Source organism: Ranitomeya variabilis, chromosome 4 (genome assembly GCF_051348905.1).
Source record: "Ranitomeya variabilis isolate aRanVar5 chromosome 4, aRanVar5.hap1, whole genome shotgun sequence".
Taxonomy (NCBI): Eukaryota; Metazoa; Chordata; class Amphibia; order Anura; family Dendrobatidae; genus Ranitomeya; species Ranitomeya variabilis.
In genome coordinates, this window is record NC_135235.1 from 9,595,820 (window position 1) to 9,619,208 (window position 23,389).

Below are 23,389 nucleotides of genomic sequence, written 5' to 3' on the forward strand. Positions count from 1 at the left end.
ATTGTCGCACATCCCAAATATATAACTTTCATATCTCTGTCACCACCTGAGGTAGAATTATTCATCATGAATAATTCTCACACAACTTAGAAGACGCATGGCTGCAAACAAAAACATTCCTGAGGGAGGGGGGAAAAGAGTGGCTTAGAATTTCACCGTGCTGACAGGCAGAGCGGCATAGCTGCTAGCTGCTGCTGTGGGGGAAAAAGAGAGGGGTTGAATCTGCAGCGTGTGTCTGGAACCATGGAACCTTCTAGAAAATTACTCAGGACATGGCATTTTTACAATATCGTGGCATACACTCACTCTCTGAGTCCCTTCTCCCTCTTACAGACATAGCTTCCCTTCATGACAGAGATGCTGCTGCCACTTTTTATAACACCACTATAACAGCAACACTTGATTCGGCTGCCCCACTCACGCATAGCAAAGCTCGTACAATCAACAGACAGCCCTGGCTGACCAGCCTGATAAAAGACCTGAGACGGGCTTCCAGGGTCGCTGAGTGGAGATGGAAGCGATGCCGCTCTGCCGACCAATTCACTGCATACAAGCAGTCCCTCGCCAGCTTCAAGTCCACACTCACTGCCGCAAAAGAAACTTAGTTCTCATATCCTCCCTGATTCACAACCCTAAAAAGCTTTTCAACACTTTCAATTCTCTACTCCATCCCCCAGCACCACCTCCCTTTCCTCTCATTTCTGCTGAAGAATTTGCCTCTTTCTTTAAGCAGAAGATTGATACGATCAGCTTTGGCCCGGAGCCCACAATGCCCCTCTTAGCTGCTCAATCCTGCTCCTCCAAAACCAGCTTCTCCACCATGGCAGAAGATCAGCTCTCCACCCTCCTGTCAAGATCACATCTCACCACTTGCACGCTTGACCCGCTCCTGTCCCACCTAATCCCTATCCTCGCCACAGGCTTCATCCCAACCCTAACGCACCTCTTCATCGTCTCACTCACAACTGGTGTCTTCCTCTCATCCTTCAAACATGCCTCAATCACACCTATCCTCAAAAAGCCCTCCCTCGACCCATCCTCTGTGTCCAGCTATCGCCCGATATGTCTTCTCCCTTACACCTTATGTTCCACTACTGGAACAACACGTCCATCTTGAACTATCCTCCTCCCTCTCCTCCTGCTCCCTCTTTGACCAGTTACAATCTGGAAAACCCCAATTCCTGCTCCAACACACCCCTAACCTTAATCCCAGTCCTAAAGGAAAAAAATACATTTTATTAATTGTATTATTTTTCCCTAAGGGAGTGATGAAGGGGGGTTTAATTTATTATTTTGATCACTGTGATAGGATCTATCACATGCAGACGTGTCTTTTTATATAGTGGATGGAATCTTCTGGTTTCAACTGTACTTTGTTACACCCGACGCCTGAGGAAGGGGCCTCAGAAGTGCAGAAAGCTGCCCCGAAACATCATTTATTGTTGTTCACCATTATAAGGTCTCATAACTACAAGATTATCTTGTGCTTCACACTGAGCATTAATCATCTCTGAACTGTGATGGGAGAACGTCAGGAGGTCTCAGACAATATAATCCCCCATCGCTGATGGCCGCCGACTCCTCCTCCATATGATAAACTAAACCTGAGACCTGAAGCAGAAGTGGATGACGGTGACGGATGTGGAGGAGCCTGGAGAGGACTACTGCTCCCATCAGGTCCTCAGTGACTGCAGTCCTAATGCTGTATGTGCACTGGTGGCCGGGCTCAGATTTCCATCTCTACATTTACACATCACTCAGTCCTTTCTGTGACTGTCAGATATTCCGGAACATTTGATAATCCAGCACATAAAAGGTCCCACATCTGGCAGATTAAAGGAATCTGGTGCGGATGCAGGGATGGCTGACTGGTGCTGAGTGCGGTGCAAGGCGAGGTGTGATGTAGGAAGTAGTGCTGGGCGCAGTGCAAGGTGAGGTGCTGGGCGTGGTGTAGTGAGAGGTGTGGGGCGAGGTGCTGGGCGTGGTGCAGTGAGAGGTGTGGGGCGAGGTGCAGTGAGAGGTGTGGGGCGAGGTGCTGGGCGTGGTGCAGTGAGAGGTGTGGGGCGAGGTGCTGGGCGTGGTGCAGTGAGAGGTGTGGGGCGAGGTGCTGGGCGTGGTGTAGTGAGAGGTGTGGGGCGAGGTGCTGGGCGTGGTGCAGTGAGAGGTGTGGGGCGAGGTGTCGGGCGAGGTGCAGTGAGAGGTGTGGGGCGAGGTGCTGGGCGTGGTGCAGTGAGAGGTGTGGGGCGAGGTGCTGGGCGTGGTGCAGTGAGAGGTGTGGGGCGAGGTGCTGGGCGTGGTGCAGTGAGAGGTGTGGGGCGAGGTGCTGGGCGTGGTGCAGTGAGAGGTGTGGGGCGAGGTGCTGGGCGTGGTGCAGTGAGAGGTGTGGGGCGAGGTGCTGGGCGAGGTGCAGTGAGAGGTGAGGGGCGAGGTGCTGGGCGTGGTGCAGTGAGAGGTGTGGGGCGAGGTGCTGGGCGAGGTGCAGTGAGAGGTGAGGGGCGAGGTGCTGGGCGTGGTGTAGTGAGAGGTGTGGGGCGAGGTGCTGGGCGTGGTGCAGTGAGAGGTGTGGGGCGAGGTGTCGGGCGAGGTGCAGTGAGAGGTGTGGGGCGAGGTGCTGGGCGTGGTGCAGTGAGAGGTGTGGGGCGAGGTGCTGGGCGTGGTGCAGTGAGAGGTGTGGGGCGAGGTGCTGGGCGTGGTGCAGTGAGAGGTGTGGGGCGAGGTGCTGGGCGTGGTGTAGTGAGAGGTGTGGGGCGAGGTGCTGGGCGTGGTGCAGTGAGAGGTGTGGGGCGAGGTGCTGGGCGTGGTGCAGTGAGAGGTGTGGGGCGAGGTGTCGGGCGAGGTGCAGTGAGAGGTGTGGGGCGAGGTGCTGGGCGTGGTGCAGTGAGAGGTGTGGGGCGAGGTGCAGTGAGAGGTGTGGGGCGAGGTGCTGGGCGTGGTGCAGTGAGAGGTGTGGGGCGAGGTGCTGGGCGTGGTGCAGTGAGAGGTGTGGGGCGAGGTGCTGGGCGTGGTGCAGTGAGAGGTGTGGGGCGAGGTGCAGTGAGAGGTGTGGGGCGAGGTGCTGGGCGTGGTGCAGTGAGAGGTGTGGGGCGAGGTGTCGGGCGAGGTGCAGTGAGAGGTGTGGGGCGAGGTGCTGGGTGTGGTGCAGTGAGAGGTGTGGGGCGAGGTGCTGGGCGTGGTGCAGTGAGAGGTGTGGGGCGAGGTGCTGGGCGTGGTGCAGTGAGAGGTGTGGGGCGAGGTGCTGGGCGTGGTGCAGTGAGAGGTGTGGGGCGAGGTGCTGGGCGTGGTGCAGTGAGAGGTGTGGGGCGAGGTGCTGGGCGAGGTGCAGTGAGAGGTGAGGGGCGAGGTGCTGGGCGTGGTGCAGTGAGAGGTGTGGGGCGAGGTGCTGGGCGAGGTGCAGTGAGAGGTGAGGGGCGAGGTGCTGGGCGTGGTGTAGTGAGAGGTGTGGGGCGAGGTGCTGGGCGTGGTGCAGTGAGAGGTGTGGGGCGAGGTGTCGGGCGAGGTGCAGTGAGAGGTGTGGGGCGAGGTGCTGGGCGTGGTGCAGTGAGAGGTGTGGGGCGAGGTGCTGGGCGTGGTGCAGTGAGAGGTGTGGGGCGAGGTGCTGGGCGTGGTGCAGTGAGAGGTGTGGGGCGAGGTGCTGGGCGAGGTGCAGTGAGAGGTGAGGGGCGAGGTGCTGGGCGTGGTGCAGTGAGAGGTGTGGGGCGAGGTGTCGGGCGAGGTGCAGTGAGAGGTGTGGGGCGAGGTGCTGGGCGTGGTGCAGTGAGAGGTGTGGGGCGAGGTGCTGGGCGTGGTGCAGTGAGAGGTGTGGGGCGAGGTGCTGGGCGTGGTGCAGTGAGAGGTGTGGGGCGAGGTGCTGGGCGTGGTGTAGTGAGAGGTGTGGGGCGAGGTGCTGGGCGTGGTGCAGTGAGAGGTGTGGGGCGAGGTGCTGGGCGTGGTGCAGTGAGAGGTGTGGGGCGAGGTGTCGGGCGAGGTGCAGTGAGAGGTGTGGGGCGAGGTGCTGGGCGTGGTGCAGTGAGAGGTGTGGGGCGAGGTGCAGTGAGAGGTGTGGGGCGAGGTGCTGGGCGTGGTGCAGTGAGAGGTGTGGGGCGAGGTGCTGGGCGTGGTGCAGTGAGAGGTGTGGGGCGAGGTGCTGGGCGTGGTGCAGTGAGAGGTGTGGGGCGAGGTGCAGTGAGAGGTGTGGGGCGAGGTGCTGGGCGTGGTGCAGTGAGAGGTGTGGGGCGAGGTGTCGGGCGAGGTGCAGTGAGAGGTGTGGGGCGAGGTGCTGGGTGTGGTGCAGTGAGAGGTGTGGGGCGAGGTGCTGGGCGTGGTGCAGTGAGAGGTGTGGGGCGAGGTGCTGGGCGTGGTGCAGTGAGAGGTGTGGGGCGAGGTGCTGGGCGTGGTGCAGTGAGAGGTGTGGGGCGAGGTGCTGGGCGTGGTGCAGTGAGAGGTGTGGGGCGAGGTGCTGGGCGAGGTGCAGTGAGAGGTGAGGGGCGAGGTGCTGGGCGTGGTGCAGTGAGAGGTGTGGGGCGAGGTGCTGGGCGAGGTGCAGTGAGAGGTGAGGGGCGAGGTGCTGGGCGTGGTGTAGTGAGAGGTGTGGGGCGAGGTGCTGGGCGTGGTGCAGTGAGAGGTGTGGGGCGAGGTGTCGGGCGAGGTGCAGTGAGAGGTGTGGGGCGAGGTGCTGGGCGTGGTGCAGTGAGAGGTGTGGGGCGAGGTGCTGGGCGTGGTGCAGTGAGAGGTGTGGGGCGAGGTGCTGGGCGTGGTGCAGTGAGAGGTGTGGGGCGAGGTGCTGGGCGTGGTGCAGTGAGAGGTGTGGGGCGAGGTGCTGGGCGTGGTGCAGTGAGAGGTGTGGGGCGAGGTGCTGGGCGAGGTGCAGTGAGAGGTGAGGGGCGAGGTGCTGGGCGTGGTGCAGTGAGAGGTGTGGGGCGAGGTGCTGGGCGTGGTGCAGTGAGAGGTGTGGGGCGAGGTGTGGGGCGAGGTGCTGGGCGTGGTGCAGTGAGAGGTGTGGGGCGAGGTGCTGGGCGTGGTGCAGTGAGAGGTGTGGGGCGAGGTGCTGGGCGAGGTGCTGGGCATGGTGCAGTGAGAGGTGTGGGGCGAGGTGTGATGTAGGAAGTAGTGCTGGGCGCAGTGCAAGGTAAGGTGCTGGGCGCCATACAGTGAAGAGAGGTGCTGGGCGAGGTGCTGGGCGCCGTACAGTGAGAGGTGTGGGGCGAGGTGCTGGGCGTGGTGCAGTGAGAGGTGTGGGGCGAGGTGCTGGGCGAGGTGCAGTGAGAGGTGTGGGGCGAGGTGCTGGGCATGGTGCAGTGAGGAGAGGTGCGGTGAGAGGTGCGCGGAGGAGCGCGGGGCAGTGAGAGGTGTGGTGCTGTGAGACGTGCGGGGGGCATGGTGCGGTGAAAGGTATGGGGCGGTGCGAGGTGTGATGCAGGAAGTAGTGCTGGGCGCAGTGCAAGGTAAGGTGCTGGGCGCCATACAGTGAAGAGAGGTGTAGGGCGAGGTGCTGGGCGCCGTACAATGAGAGGTGTGGGGCGAGGTGCTGGGCGAGGTGCAGTGAGAGGTGCTGGGTGAGGTGCTGGGCGTGGTGCAGTGAGGAGAGGTGCGGTGAGAGGTGCGTGGAGGAGCGCGGGGCAGTGAGAGGTGTGGTGCTGTGAGACATGCGGGGGGCATGGTGCGGTGAAAGGTATGGGGCGGTGCGAGGTGTGGGGCGGTGCGGTGAGAGGTTAAGGAGCGAGGTGCGGTACACTGGCAGCTCCACTTTCCAGCTGAGCCTATCTCGCGCACCGCTGTTTCAGTCCTTCTCCTTCATTACGACACTCGGCAGTCAGCAGCGCGGCCATTAGCCGCAAATGGAGCATCACTGGGAGCCGATCCTCCGGATTGCAGCTCTGAAGGCTCCCGGACAGTAAATGCTGCGGAATATGATGGCGCTACCTCCAACAGGTGGCGCTATAGAGTTCAAGTCCCCTTTTTCTCTGAAGAGGCAATTTGCACAATAACTAATAACCGCTGTAATCCAGTGTTACGCGCCCCATCATCAGTAACCTACCAGGGCTCTGAATCCTCGGCCTCCTGCTGATACTCAGACATCGCACCTTATACTCCAGTCACATCCAGAGCTGCATCCTCCATCCCGCTGGGTCTGATAGCAGGACGGCACATGTACAGCAGATCCACATGGACAAGACCACAACATCGGCCGACAGGTGGGGGACCAAGACTCCGACACTCATGGATGTGTCCGTTTACACCAGTGGCCCCCAAGCTGTGGCCCTCCAGCTACTGCAAAACTACAACTCCCATCATGACCTGACTGCTCACAGTTATCATGGAATGATGGAAGTTGTATTTCTGCAACAGCAGGAAAGACAAAGGATGAGAAACACTGGAATGTGGAAGAGTTATGGATGCAGCTCTGGATGTGACTAGAGTAACCCAGGATAAGTAAAGCACACGATTCCCAGCTATTTAATATGCTAGAGATTTATCCTGTAAGGTCGCCGTTGTGAGGCGCGAGGCACGCGACGTCTCGTGGCACAATTATTCAGTACTGTCACTTTAAGTAGTGACGTTACAGGTAATCTGGCGTCTTACCTCCGCCGGTCCGCGCAGGAACTCCGTCTGCTCGGCTCCTCCCACTTCTAGCGTCACATCCACCGAGGCAAACGGTCGGCTCGCCATCTGCTGTCGCTCGCGCATAAGTTGCTGCGGAGAAGAAAGATCAATTGTTACATTGTTCTATTAACAGAAAGGAGACATCAGGAATATGGGCGCAGGGCGGACCCCGGGTATCGCAGGGAAAGCTGGGGGTCCGCAATATGGCCGCCGAATAGTAGGTCCAAGTGTCATCAGTGTATGGCCCAGGTGTCATCCGTGTACGGCCTGTGTCATCAGTGTATGGTTCGGGTGTCATCAGGGTACGGCCTGTGTCATCAGGGTACGGTCCGTGTGTCATCAGTGTGCGGCCTGTGTCATCAGTGTACAGCCTGTGTCATCAGGGTATGGTCCGTGTGTCATCAGTGTACGTCCCGGGTGTCATCAGTGTACAGCCTGTGCCATCAGTGTACGGCCTGTGTCATCGGTGTATGGTTCGGGTGTCATCAGGGTACGGCCTGTGTCATCAGGGTACGGTCCGTGTGTCATCAGTATACGGCCCAGGTGTCATCAGTGTATGGTTCGGGTGTCATCAGGGTACGGCCTGTGTCATCAGGGTACGGTCCGTGTGTCATCAGTGTACGGTCTGGGTGTCATCAGGGTACGGTCCGTGTGTCATAAGTATACGGCCCAGGTGTCATCAGTGTATGGTCCGGGTGTCATCAGTGTACGGTTCGGGTGTCATCAGTATACGGCCCAGGTGTCATCAGTGTACGTCCCGGGTGTCATCAGTGTACAGCCTGTGCCATCAGTGTACGGTCTGGGTGTCATCTGTGTGCGTCCTGTGTCATCCGTGTACGGCCTGTGTCATCAGTGTATGGTTCGGGTGTCATCAGTGTATGGTTCGGGTGTCATCAGGGTACGGCCTGTGTCATCAGGGTACGGTCCGTGTGTCATAAGTATACGGCCCAGGTGCCATCAGTGTACGGTCTGGGTGTCATCTGTGTGCGGCCTGTGTCATCAGTGTACAGCCTGTGTCATCAGGGTATGGTCCGTGTGTCATAAGTATACGGCCCAGGTGTCATCAGTGTATGGTCCGGGTGTCATCAGTGTACAGCCTGTGCCATCAGTGTACGGTCCGTGTGTCATAAGTATACGGCCCAGGTGTCATCAGTGTATGGTCCGGGTGTCATCAGTGTACAGCCTGTGCCATCAGTGTACGGTCTGGGTGTCATCAGTGTGCGGCCTGTGTCATCAGTATACAGCCCGGGTGTCATCAGGGTACGGTCCATGTGTCATAAGTAAACGGCCCAGGTGTCATCAATGTACGGTCCATGTGTCATCTGTGTGCGGCTCAGGAGTCATCAGTGTACGGCCTGTGTCATCAGTGTGCAGGGGGCACTTGGGTCCTGAGCAATCATTTTGTGTGTGACAAGTCGCTGGTAGCCACGTGATCACATTACGAGTCACAGGGCTTATCTGACACTGGCCACCGGTAGCCCAACATGAAAGCCGTGGTGATAGGAAGGGTCGGAGATGGACACCAGTAATGCTGGACGCCACACAAGATGTTCCCCATTATATAACAAGCACTTTCTAGATGTGGAGACACAGCATTGTATCTTAATTAACCAGACGACTATTTTTAGCAAACCAAGAAGAATAGACTTATCTCTATGTTGGCGTTTGATTTTATGTGTTGGTCAAGAAAACAGACTTTTGCTTTTGTAAGCCGGTAATATTGACATTTCATATAACATATTGTACTCTATAGAGAGACACAGAGAGAGAGAGACAGCCAGAGATTCTGCCAAGACATCCAAACACCTAGGGAACCCTACAGGACAGCAGCCAATACATCATGGCTTCATCATGAGGGACATTGATCCATCATTCTACAGGAAACAACCTAGGAGACCTTGGCCCCTGTTGGAAGAATACAGATCTGCTCCATTGAACATCGCTAAATGATGAATACATTTGGAGAAAGCCACGATTGGGACCTGGTGGTCGCCTGGCTCCATGAAGATGTTCGGAGAAGCCAGGTTGTGACCCTCCGGTCACCTGGCCCTTGTACCTGAATGTACTGTCATCTCCCTAAGCTTGTCGTTACTTCCTATCTGTGCGTGCCACAGGTGGGGTAGTCGGACCTGGAAGCTCTGAAGTAACAGCTGCCATTATCCCGGCAGGTCAGTGGAAGGGTGAGATTCTGTAATGTTTACCATATTGTGGTACTGTTCAACATGTTATCTGCCTGTTTTGTGGTTCAATAAAGCATTGTCGCACTGTGTTACCCTCACCCTGTGTTGCCTGAGTAGTGTTACCCTCACGGTAAAAGAAGAGCTGGCATGAGGAGGCGCCCACCGACTCCCTGTATCTTCACATGGATAAATTGGGTCTCTGTCCAAACAACAGAGAGGCCACGACTCGGGGGTCAGGCTCAACTATCTCCAAAATATCCAGAGTAGAGAGGCCATCTCAGTCTATGAAAAGTACGACGCTGTAGCTTTAAGATACAAAACAGTATGGATACATATCAATAGTGATTGGAACTTAGATGACGAAGAAGCCGAAAACACGGCATTAAAGGGGAAGTCACCCATAACATTATAAAAGCTCCAAATAATGCACCTGATTCAGAATTTTGGTAAATCTATCACCACTGTGGCCCATTCTTCTCAGGGGGGTCCCTAAACACCGACCCGACCACCGTTACCACATCTCTCCTTTATCAAGAGACAGCGCACTGCCCCTTTAAATCCAGTCCAGTTCTGTGGGTATGAAGTTACTAAGTATCCAGTATTGAGCGGCATTAATGAGGCGCGAGGCACAAAATCATTATCTGCCTGTTAATTGATCCTCTGCTTTCTTGTGAGCATTGCTTCATCTAGAGAACAGCTGCAGCCGCTCAGCACAGGATCCGACACGGCGGGAGATGAAGAACATGGCGCCAACATATGCAGAAGCGCTGTACAGGCAGGAGCCCCGGGATCGTTCCCAGCTTTCCCAGGAACCACAACTAACTAAAAACTGAGCATAAGGGTATGTGCACACGGTGCGGATTCGCAGCAGTTTTCCATCAGGTGTACAGTACCATGTAAACGTATGGAAAACCAAATCCGCTGTGCCCGTGGTGCAGAAAATACCGCGCAGAAACGCCGTGTTGTTTATTCCGCAGCATGTCCATTCTTTGTGCGGATTCCTCAGCGTTTTACACCTGTTCCTTAATAGGAATCCGCAGGTGTAAAACTGAAGGTCAAATCTGCACAAAAAACGCACTAAATCCGCAGGTAATACACAGTGCGTTTTACCTGCAGATTTTTAAAAAACGGTGCTGAAAAATCCGCACACGAATCCGCACCGTGTGCACATAGCCTTATACTGAAGCCAACAAAACCGCGAAGGTCTGAACGCAGGCGGTAAATGTGGCCGGTCCTGCGCACTGTACTGCCATCTGGCGCCAGATCAGACAAGCGGCACTTTGGCGCTCATCGCCTCGGGCTAATGTCCTGCGCGGGGCGAGGAGTCATCGCTTCCTGACTTACGCCGCGCATTTTCCGAGCCTGAATCACCTGGAGCGGCGGAGGAACAGGTGTCGCTCGCAGCGTTAGCGGCCGCGCTATTCGCTGGATGTTCCTTAATGAAGATGAAAATGGCCGAGCTCATCGAGCTAATAGTGCGGTAATCACATTGTGCCGGCAATTCCACGTCTCCGAGCGGCAGCACTTGGGTCATTTGGCGCGTTGATGAATCTTAAGTGTTTGTGAGCGCGGTCAGAGCCGCTTGTTGTCGGCAGCCATTAAAGAGCAGCGGCCTCGAGTGTCTCTTTGGAAAGCCGCAGCCGCCCGCTCGTTTACCGCGCCTTTTATTATCCGACCAGAGTCAGGACGGCGACTTCATCATTGACTGTTCAACTGCGCGCGTCCAAGTCTTCCCAGGAATTAACTGGAAGGATGAGATGAGGAGTAATGGGACAGGAGGCAATATTAAAGGGAAACCGACCCAGAAAACGCAGAAGAGGCCGGAGTCAGGGGCCGAGGCTCAAGTCATCTGATCCCTGACTGAACGTCAGGGGTCTATATCCAGATTATCCGGACGAACATGATAACTATGCAGTCCCAGCCCCTTCACAATTTACAATAATGACACGTGCAGAAAATAATTACACGGCCACTGATAAATTGTAACAAGCAAAAGAAAACCATTAACATCATTTAATTATTGTAAAAGTCTAATCGCAAACAGATGATCGCACAGTTACCCTTACCGATGTATGAAACGCTCCCATCCAGGGCCGCCACCGCCACACCGAGGCCATTAATCAGCGCATGGAGGCGAATCATAATCCTGCAAGATCATTTCACTCACATCCATGATAAATAATAAAAAGATAGCGGCAACTCAAGTACAAGACAGTAAAATAAGCCACAGAAAGAGAAAAAGTACTGCCCCTATGTACAAGAATATAACTACTATAATACTGCTCCTATGTACAAGACTATAACTACTATAATACTGCCCCTATGTACAAGAATATAACTACTATAATACTGCTCCTATGTACAAGAATATAACTACTATAATACTGCCCCTATGTACAAGAATATAACTACTATAATACTGCCCCTATATACAAGAATATAACTACTGTAATACTGCCCCTATGTACAAGAATATAACTACTATAATACTGCCCCTATGTACAAGAATATAACTACTATAATACTGCTCCTATGTACAAGAATATAACTACTATAATACTGCCCCTATGTACAAGAATATAACTACTGTAATACTGCCCCTATGTACAAGAATATAACTACTATAATACTGCCCCTATATACAAGAATATAACTACTGTAATACTGCCCCTATGTACAAGAATATAACTACTATAATACTGCCCCTATGTACAAGAATATAACTACTATAATACTGCTCCTATGTACAAGAATATAACTACTATAATACTGCCCCTATGTACAAGAATATAACTACTATAATACTGCCCCTATGTACAAGAATATAACTACTATAATACTGCTCCTATGTACAAGAATATAACTACTATAATACTGCCCCTATGTACAAGAATATAACTACTATAATACTGCTCCTATGTACAAGAATATAACTACTATAATACTGCCCCTATGTACAAGACTATAACTACTATAATACTGCCCCTATGTACAAGAATATAACTGCTATAATACTGCCCCTATGTACAAGAATATAACTACTATAATACTGCCCCTATGTACAAGAATATAACTACTATAATACTGCTCCTATGTACAAGAATATAACTACTATAATACTGCCCCTATGTACAAGAATATAACTACTATAATACTGCCCCTATGTACAAGAATATAACTACTATAATACTGCCCCTATGTACAAGAATATAACTACTATAATACTGCCCCTATGTACAAGAATATAACTACTATAATACTGCTCCTATGTACAAGAATATAACTACTATAATACTGCCCCCTATGTACAAGAATATAACTACTATAATACTTATAATACTGCCCCTATGTACAAGAATATAACTACTATAATACTGCTCTTATGTACAAGAATATAACTACTATAATACTGCCCCTATGTACAATAATGTAACTACTATAATACTGCTTCTATGTACAAGAATATAACTTCTATAATACTGCCCCTATATACAAGAATATAACTACTATAATACTGCCCCTATGTACAAGAATATAACTACTATAATACTGCCCCTATGTACAAGAATATAACTACTATAATACTGCCCCTATGTACAATAATATAACTACTATAATACTGCCCCTATGTACAAGAATATAACTACTATAATACTGCCTCCTATGTACAAGAATATAACTACTATAATACTGCCCCTATGTACAAGAATATAACTACTATAACACTGCCCCTATGTACAAGAATATAACTACTATAACACTGCCCCTATGTACAATAATGTAACTACTATAATACTGCCCCTATGTACAAGAATATAACTACTATAATACTGCCCCTATGTACAAGAATAAAACTACTATAATACTGCTCCTATGTACAAGAATATAACTACTATAATACTGCTCCTATGTACAATAATGTAACTACTATAATACTGCTTCTATGTACAAGAATATAACTACTATAATACTGCCCACTATGTACAAGGATGTAACTACTATAATACTGCCCCTATGTACAAGAATATAACTACTATAATACTGCCCCTATGTACAAGAATATAACTACTATAATACTGCCCCTATGTACAAGAATATAACTACTATAATACTGCTCCTATGTACAAGAATATAACTACTATAATACTGCCCCTATGTACAGGAATATAACTACTATAATACTGCCCCCTGTGTACAAGAATATAACTACTATAATACTGCTCCTATGTACAAGAATATAACTACTATAATACTGCCCCTATGTACAGGAATATAACTACTATAATACTGCCCCTATGTACAAGAATATAACTACTATAATACTGCTCTTATGTACAAGAATATAACTACTATAATACTGCCCCTATGTACAATAATGTAACTACTATAATACTGCTTCTATGTACAAGAATATAACTACTATAATACTGCCCCTATGTACAAGAATATAACTACTATAATACTGCTCCTATGTACAAGAATATAACTACTATAATACTGCTCCTGTGTACAAGAATATAACTACTATAATACTGCTTCTATGTACAAGAATATAACTACTATAATACTGCTCCTATGTACAAGAATATAACTACTATAATACTGCTCCTATGTACAAGAATATAACTACTATAATACTGCTCCTATGTACAAGAATATAACTACTATAATACTGTCCCTATGTACAAGAATATAACTACTATAATACTGCTCCTATGTACAAGAATATAACTACTATAATACTGCTCCTATGTACAAGAATATAACTACTATAATATTGCCCCTATGTACAAGAATATAACTACTATAATACTGCTCCTGTGTACAAGAATATAACTACTATAATACTGCCCCTATGTACGATAATATAACTACTATAATACTGCTCCTATGTACAAGAATATAACTACTATAATACTGCCTTTATGTACAAGAATATAACTACTATAATACTGCCCCCTATGTACAAGAATATAACTACTATAATACTGCTCCTATGTACAAGAATATAACTACTATAATACTGCCCCTATGTACAAGAATATAACTACTATAATACTGCCCCCTATGTACAAGAATATAACTACTATAATACTGCTCCTATGTACAAGAATATAACTACTATAATACTGCTCCTATGTACAAGAATATAACTACTATAATACTGCTCCTGTGTACAAGAATATAACTACTATAATACTGCCCCTATGTACAATAATGTAACTACTATAATACTGCTTCTATGTACAAGAATATAACTACTATAATACTGCTCCTATGTACAAGAATATAACTACTATAATACTGCCCCTATGTACAAGAATATAACTACTATAATACTGCCTCCTATGTACAAGAATATAACTACTATAATACTGCCCCTATGTACAAGATTATAACTACTATAATACTGCTCCTATGTACAAGAATATAACTACTATAATACTGCTCCTATGTACAAGAATATAACTACTATAATACTGCCCCTATGTACAAGAATATAACTACTATAATACTGCCCCCTATGTACAAGAATATAACTACTATAATACTGCCCCTATGTACAAGAATATAACTACTATAATACTGCCCCCTATGTACAAGAATATAACTACTATAATACTGCTCCTATGTACAAGAATATAACTACTATAATACTGCTCCTGTGTACAAGAATATAACTATTATAATACTGCCCCTATGTACAATAATGTAACTACTATAATACTGCTTCTATGTACAAGAATATAACTACTATAATACTGCTCCTATGTACAAGAATATAACTACTATAATACTGCCCCTATGTACAAGAATATAACTACTATAATACTGCCTCCTATGTACAAGAATATAACTACTATAATACTGCCCCTATGTACAAGATTATAACTACTATAATACTGCTCCTATGTACAAGAATATAACTACTATAATACTGCTCCTATGTACAAGAATATAACTACTATAATACTGCCCCTATGTACAAGAATATAACTACTATAATACTGCCCCCTATGTACAAGAATATAACTACTATAATACTGCTCCTATGTACAAGAATATAACTACTATAATACTGCTCCTATGTACAAGAATATAACTACTATAATACTGCCCCTATGTACAAGAATATAACTACTATAATACTGCTCCTATGTACAAGAATATAACTACTATGGTCTGGTGACCTTTCCCATGAAACCTTCACCTACGGGAGTCGATGATCTGTTCTTTTTTTAATCTGGAGACTTCAGCTCAGATGATTTCACCATTTATAACTCAGATAATGAGACCGAAAGGGAGAAAGGATGTTCCCATTGTGACCAACAAAAGGATCACAAGGCGCGTACAGGAGACCCCAGTTCATGGGATCATGTCCTGCCTCATCAGTGGGAAACTTCTACATATGACCGTCATCTAAGGCTTCTTTCACACTACCGTCGGCAGTGTCCCGTCCTAATGCGTCGAGAAGACGTGCCGATGGATGTTGATAAAATAGTGATACAACGGAGGGAAAGCATCCAGTGTAATGACGGATGTGTCGCCCGGGGACGAGCGAGAGAGAGAGCGAGAGAGAGAGACCGCTATTGTCCGACGGATGAAGCGGAAGGCCATCCGTCACAATCCGTTGCTAATACAGGATCCTGCATTTTCAAAAATTGACGTATTTCGACGTGAGACAAAAGATGGAAGTGTGAAAGAGGCTTAAGTCTGTGCACCAACAGCCGATGAGTCAGAGCAAGACATTGGGGACTTCAGCTCACAGGTCCAAATAAAAGGAACCATAACTGAACCTGTTGAAGAGCATGTGCCATGCAAGAAGTCAACACTTGGTGGGATCGGCAGTAAGAGAGGCCAAGGCTGAGGGCAGGTTGCAGAAGGTTACAGTCAATGCCAACATCTAAAGAGAAACCAGGAAAGACCAGTACAGATTCCTGAGTGCCGACCCTTGAAGAAGCCTACAAGAAGGGTCACAACATGGTGGAAGAAGTAAAGGAGCCTTCCTTACTGCACCGAACAACCATAAAAGACTGATGGGAAAGAAATCAGGGACATCAGGCAGAGGTGGAAGGGGGCCCACATAAAGATCAACAATGAAGAAATGGAAGTGGGCCCTCATTAATCACAATGGCAGTTCAACAGCAGAGATCAAGTGTGGATTAGCTCTGGGGCAGCCATGGTGAACGTGGACCAAGTATGGAAGTGCAAGAACGTCCCAGTCATCAGCGAACAAGGACTGATCAGGGTAGTTGTGCTCTCAATTGTGACACATGGCTGCGAGACGCGGACACCCACACAAGTAGATAGAAGAATTACTGGAGAAGTCGACCATGAATCCCATGGACAGAGATGTTCTTCTTCATAGAGACCCATCGTTGTCCTTGGCAGGTGAGATCACCAGGTGGAGACTGACCTGTACTGGACACGAGATGAGAGCACATTCACTGGAAAAGGAGATTCCCAGAGCCCAAAGGATGGAAACCATGAGGAATGAACATCAAGAAACTGACCGAAACCATGACAAACTGAGGAGCTGGTGAGAGCGGAGTATCCAAGGGTGGAACTCAACGGAAGGGCGAGAACCAGTCATACATCCGTGGTGCAGCGAGCGCGCTGGCCATACGCTCCTGATTATGCTCATTAGCTGGAGGATTATACACGAGATATAATCCAGGATCTGTCAGCAGTAATCCGCCATCTGTCAGCAGCACCAGTCCCCTGTCACATTACTAACTGAATCTTATGTAATAATCTGCAGACGCGCTCAGGCCTGGAGATGTCGCTGCGATAACGACACAGAAATGCTCAGCATGACGTGACGCACAACTCCAGCGTATATATATATATATCTACATGGCATCGTAATCTGACAGTGACCGATTATCAGGATGATTTATTATACAGAGAACTGGAGAAACGAGAGACAAAACTGAGGGGAATGAGAGGGAACTGTGCAATATACAGAGATCAATGGCGGACGGCCCAGGAGGACACACCGGCTCCTACAGCGCCGTATCTATATATATTGTGGGCATTCGCTCTGGTAGGCAACGGCACGAACGCAGTCAAGAGGCACATGAAGGTTTTCAGTCCAGGCTCAGTGTTTATTCACACCGACAGAAAAACACACAGTGATACATCAGAAAAAGCACAAGTCCAGCTTGTTTCCACCACTTAGGCCAGGACCCAGACGTGCCAGTCCGTACAAGTCACATGCCGCAATACAACATCCCTCAGCTCTTCCAAACCCCAAAACAAACTGTCACGAATCCCAGCGTTTGTCAGGGATCCCACCAATATGTCACGGTTCACGGGGAAGATATCTTTATCGTCCCCACCACTCACACCAATTTGTCATGAACCGGGGTTGTTTGGTTGCCCCTGGTTCTTTCTGAAGGGGATTTATCTATATCCCACTTCCCAGTTTGGAACTTGCAGCTCTCTGGCGCCCCCTTACTCTCAGGTCAGTCAGGGTACTGCACCTAGGGTAATTAGTCGCCAGAAAGGCTGCCTGCTATGTACTGGCTAATGGGCACACTGCAGCAAGGGCGATATAACTACTCCCACTCGGCCAGGAACAATAATTAAAAACGCCGCCGTCGCTACAAAGCCTCCCAAACGCACAGGACAAATCCGTTGCAATTATAAATTCTAAAGGAGACAAATATCATATGTACAATACAATTACAAATAAAATAGGATTAAAGTTGAAAAAACACTTACATAGCGTTCAGATCATATCACCTCCTGGTTGCCCATGTGCTCAGGAGACACATCAACATGCATATCACATCTGTGTAGCAGCTGGACCCCGGACATGAAGACACTGAAGACTCCTGCATCACACAGTTATTTCCTAGCCTAAGACCAAAGCCCTCCCCCTGTGGTGACCTCACTGAGAGGCTGAAACCTTCCCTTTACTTAGAATTATGAAAACTATTTTTATGCCTAGCTCACTGTATGAATATCGTATATGAAAGACACGATCATCAGAATGTGCCCCACATCATGGGGATTCTTTTAAGTGTAAATACGGAGTAATTACATGACCCGCAAAAGGAGATATCCACTCTTTGCACTCGTTGCGTTTAGCTGCTAGCGGTTTCAGTGAGTGATAGATCTATCGATGGATATCCGGAATATATAATTCTTATATCTCTAGTCCGGATCAGTGCCAATATATATTCTTTCAGTAGAACAAAGAGACCCATGCAGTTTGGAAGTGGCTATACAAATTTTGGCTGGTATTATGCGGGAGGAGGGAATGAGTAGTTTTAGGGAGACTGGTCTGCCTGCAGCATAGAACCATAAAAATTCTTGTGGGAGGGGTGAAATGAGGGGTTTTGGATTCACACACATACAGGCAGCAGGAAGGGTGAGAAGAGGGGGCGTCGGAATGGCCCACAGCCTGTGTCTGCCATGGAACCTTCTGGAACTAAGCTCACAATATGACATTTTTACATTATCGTGACACAAACACTCTGTGGAGTTCGGGCTGACTATTTATCCTGCACTAAATTATTCAGATCCGTAACCCAGACACAGCCCCAAACAATGGGAACATCTCCAAACACTGGGTGCACCCCCAAACACTGGGAGGAGCCCCAAACACGGGGAGGAGTACCACTCCTCCTGTTCTGTATATATACACTGCACAGTACCACTCCTCCTGTATATATACACTGCAGTACCACTCCTCCTGTATATACACACTGCACAGTACCACTCCTCCTGTATATATACACTGCACAGTACCACTCCTCCTATCCTGTATATATACACTGCACAGTACCACTCCTCCTGTATATATACACTGCACAGTGCCACTCCTCCTGTATATATACACTGCACAGTACCCCTCCTCCTGTCCTGTATATATACACTGCACAGTGCCACTCCTCCTGTATATATACACTGCACAGTACCACTCCTCCTGTATATATACACTGCACAGTACCACTCCTCCTGTCCTGTATATATACTGCACAGTACCACTCCTCCTGTATATATACACTGCACAGTACCACTCCTCCTGTATATATACACTGCACAGTACCACTCCTCCTGTATATATACACTGCACAGTACCACTCCTCCTGTATATATACACTGCACAGTACCACTCCTCCTGTATATATACACTGCACAGTACCACTCCTCCTGTCCTGTATATATACACTGCACAGTACCACTCCTCCTGTCCTGTATATATACACTGCACAGTACCACTCCTCCTGTATATATACACTGCACAGTACCACTCCTCCTGTATATATACACTGCACAGTGCCACTCCTCCTGTATATATACACTGCACAGTGCCACTCCTCCTGTATATATACACTGCACAGTGCCACTCCTCCTGTATATATACACTGCACAGTACCACTCCTCCTGTATATATACACTGCACAGTACCACTCCTCCTGTCCTGTATATATACACTGCACAGTACCACTCCTCCTGTCCTGTATATATACACTGCACAGTCCCTCTCCTCCTGTATATACACACTGCATAGGACCACTCCTCCTGTATACACTGCACAGTACCACTCCTCCTGTGTATACACTGCACAGTACCACTCCTCCTGCCCTGTATATATACACTGCACAGTACCACTCCTCCTGTCCTGTATATATACACTGCACAGTATCACTCCTCCTGTCCTGTATATATACACTTCACAGTACCACTCCTCCTGTATATATACACTGCACAGTACCACTCCTCCTGTATATATACACTGCACAGTACCACTCCTCCTGTATATATACAATGCACAGTACCACTCCTCCTGTATATATACACTGCACAGTACCACTCCTCCTGTCCTGTATATATACACTGCACAGTACCACTCCTCCTGTATATATACACTGCACAGTACCACTCCTCCTGTATATATACACTGCACAGTACCACTCCTCCTGTCCTGTATATATACACTGCACAGTACCACTCCTCCTGTCCTGTATATATACACTGCACAGTACCACTCCTCCTGTGTATATATACACTGCACAGTACCACTCCTCCTGTATATATACACTGCACAGTACCACTCCTCCTGTATATATACACTGCACAGTACCACTCCTCCTGTATATATACACTGCACAGTGCCACTCCTCCTGTATATATACACTGCACAGTGCCACTCCTCCTGTATATATACACTGCACAGTACCACTCCTCCTGTATATATACACTGCACAGTACCACTCCTTCTGTCCTGTATATATACACTGCACAGTACCACTCCTCCTGTATATTTACACTGCACAGTACCACTCCTCCTCCTGTATATTTACACTGCACAGTACCACTCCTCCTGTATATATACACTGCACAGTACCACTCCTCCTGTATATGTACACTGCACAGTACCGCTCCTCCTGTATATATACACTGCACAGTACCACCTCCTCGTTCTGTATATATACACTGCACAGTACCACTCCTCCTGTCCTGTATATATACACTGCACAGTACCACTCCTCCTGTATATATACACTGCACAGTACCACTCCTCCTGTATATATACACTGCACAGTACCGCTCCTCCTGTATATATACACTGCACAGTACCACTCCTCCTGCCCTGTATATATACACTGCACAGTACCACTCCTCCTGTATATATAAACTGCACAGTACCGCTCCTCCTGTATATATACACTGCACAGTACCACTCCTCCTGTATATATACACTGCACAGTACCACTCCTCCTGCCCTGTATATATACACTGCACAGTACCACTCCTCCTGTCCTGTATATATACACTGCACAGTACCACTCCTCCTGTATATATACACTGCACAGTACCACTCCTCCTGTATATATATACACTGCACAGTACCACTCCTCCTGTATATATACACTGCACAGTACCGCTCCTCCTGTATATATACACTGCACAGTACCACTCCTCCTGTATATATACACTGCACAGTACCACTCCTCCTGCCCTGTATATATACACTGCACAGTACCACTCCTCCTGTATATATACACTGCACAGTACCGCTCCTCCTGTATATATACACTGCACAGGACCACTCCTCCTGTATATATACACTGCACAGTACCACTCCTCCTGCCCTGTATATATACACTGCACAGTACCACTCCTCCTGTCCTGTATATATACACTGCACAGTACCACTCCTCCTGTATATATACACTGCACAGTACCACTCCTCCTGTATATATACACTGCACAGTACCACTCCTCCTGTATATATACACTGCACAGTACCGCTCTTCCTGTATATATACACCGCACAGTACCACTCCTCCTGTATATATACACCGCACAGTACCACTCCTCCTGTCCTGTATATATACACTGCACAGTACCACTCCTCCTGTATATATACACTGCACAGTACCACTCCTCCTGTCCTGTATATATACACTGCACAGTACCACTCCTCCTGTCCTATATATATACACTGCACAGTACCACTCCTCCTGTCCTGTATATATACACTGCACAGTACCACTCCTCCTGTATATATACACTGCACAGTACCACTCCTCCTGTCCTGTATATATACACTGCACAGTACCACTCCTCCTGTCCTGTATATATACACTGCACAGTACCACTCCTCCTGTCCTGTATATATACACTGCACAGTACCACTCCTCCTGTATATATACACCGCACAGTACCACTCCTCCTGTATATATACACTGCACAGTACCGCTCTTCCTGTATATATACACCGCACAGTACCACTCCTCCTGTCCTGTATATATACACTGCACAGTACCACTCCTCCTGTCCTGTATATATACACTGCACAGTACCACTCCTCCTGTCCTGTATATATACACTGTACAGTACCACTCCTCCTGTATATATACACTGCACAGTACCACTCCTCCTGTCCTGTATATATACACTGCACAGTACCGCTACTCCTGTATATATACACTGCACAGTACCCCTCCTCCTGTCCTGTATATATACACTGCACAGTACCACTCCTCCTGTATATATACACTGCACAGTACCACTCCTCCTGTATATATACACTGCACAGTACCACTCCTCCTGTCCTGTATATATACACTGTACAGTACCACTCCTCCTGTATATATACACTGCACAGTACCACTCCTCCTGTCCTGTATATATACACTGCACAGTACCGCTACTCCTGTATATATACACCGCACAGTACCACTCCTCCTGTCCTGTATATATACACTGCACAGTACCACTCCTCCTGTCCTGTATATATACACTGCACAGCACCACTCCTCCTGTATATATACACTGCACAGTACCACTCCTCCTGTCCTATATATATACACTGCACAGTACCACTCCTCCTGTCCTGTATACAGGTCCTTCTCAAAAAATTAGCATATAGTGTTAAATTTCATTATTTACCATAATGTAATGATTACAATTAAACTTTCATATATTATAGATTCATTATCCACCAACTGAAATTTGTCAGGTCTTTTATTGTTTTAATACTGATGATTTTGGCATACAACTCCTGATAACCCAAAAAACCTGTCTCAATAAATTAGCATATCAAGAAAAGGTTCTCTAAACGACCTATTACCCTAATCTGCTGAATCAACTAATTAACTCTAAACACATGCAAAAGATACCTGAGGCTTTTAAAAACTCCCTGCCTGGTTCATTACTCAAAACCCCCATCATGGGTAAGACTAGCGACCTGACAGATGTCAAGAAGGCCATCATTGACACCCTCAAGCAAGAGGGTAAGACCCAGAAAGAAATTTCTCAACAAATAGGCTGTTCCCAGAGTGCTGTATCAAGGCACCTCAATGGTAAGTCTGTTGGAAGGAAACAATGTGGCAGAAAACGCTGTACAACGAGAAGAGGTGACCGGACCCTGAGGAAGATTGTGGAGAAGGACCGATTCCAGACCTTGGGGAACCTGAGGAAGCAGTGGACTGAGTCTGGTGTGGAAACATCCAGAGCCACCGTGCACAGGCGTGTGCAGGAAATGGGCTACAGGTGCCGCATTCCCCAGGTAAACAGCGGCAGAAGCGCCTGACCTGGGCTACAGAGAAGCAGCACTGGAAATCAAGAACTGTCATTCGGAAATCAAGGTGCCAGAGTCTGGAGGAAGACTGGGGAGAAGGAAATGCCAAAATGCCTGAAGTCCAGTGTCAAGTACCCACAGTCAGTGATGGTGTGGGGTGCCATGTCAGCTGCTGGTGTTGGTCCACTGTGTTTCATCAAGGGCAGGGTCCATCGGCTGAAATGCTTTATGGAGATGAAGATTTCATTTTTCAGCACGACCTGGCACCTGCTCACAGTGCCAAAACCACTGGTAAATGGTTTACTGACCATGGTATTACTGTGCTCAATTAGCCTACCAACTCTCCTGACCTGAACCCCATAGAGAATCTGTGGGATATTGTGAAGAGAAAGTTGAGAGACGCAAGACCCAACACTCTGGATGAGCTTAAGGCCGCTATTGAAGCATCCTGGGCCTCCATAACATCTCAGCAGTGTCACAGGCTGATTGCCTCCATGCCACGCCGCATTGAAGCAGTCATTTCTGCCAAAGGATTCCCGACCAAGTATTGAGTGCATAACTGAACATTATTATTTGATGGTTTTTT

At 48.2% G+C, this 23,389-nt stretch overlaps 1 protein-coding gene across 2 annotated transcripts in view; it reads right to left on the reverse strand.

Moving 5' to 3' along the window:
- ATRNL1 (attractin like 1) overlaps window positions 1-23,389 on the reverse strand; it is a 767,569-nt gene that overhangs the window by 123,277 nt on the left and 620,903 nt on the right. For both annotated transcript variants that reach the window (XR_013214392.1, XM_077257919.1), the window contains exon 27: window positions 6,559-6,669. Coding sequence is in view for 1 of the 2 variants with exons in the window: in XM_077257919.1 (XP_077114034.1) it covers window positions 6,559-6,669 (111 nt within the window). In the remaining variant the exon portion in view is untranslated. The remainder of the gene's footprint in view (window positions 1-6,558; window positions 6,670-23,389) is intronic.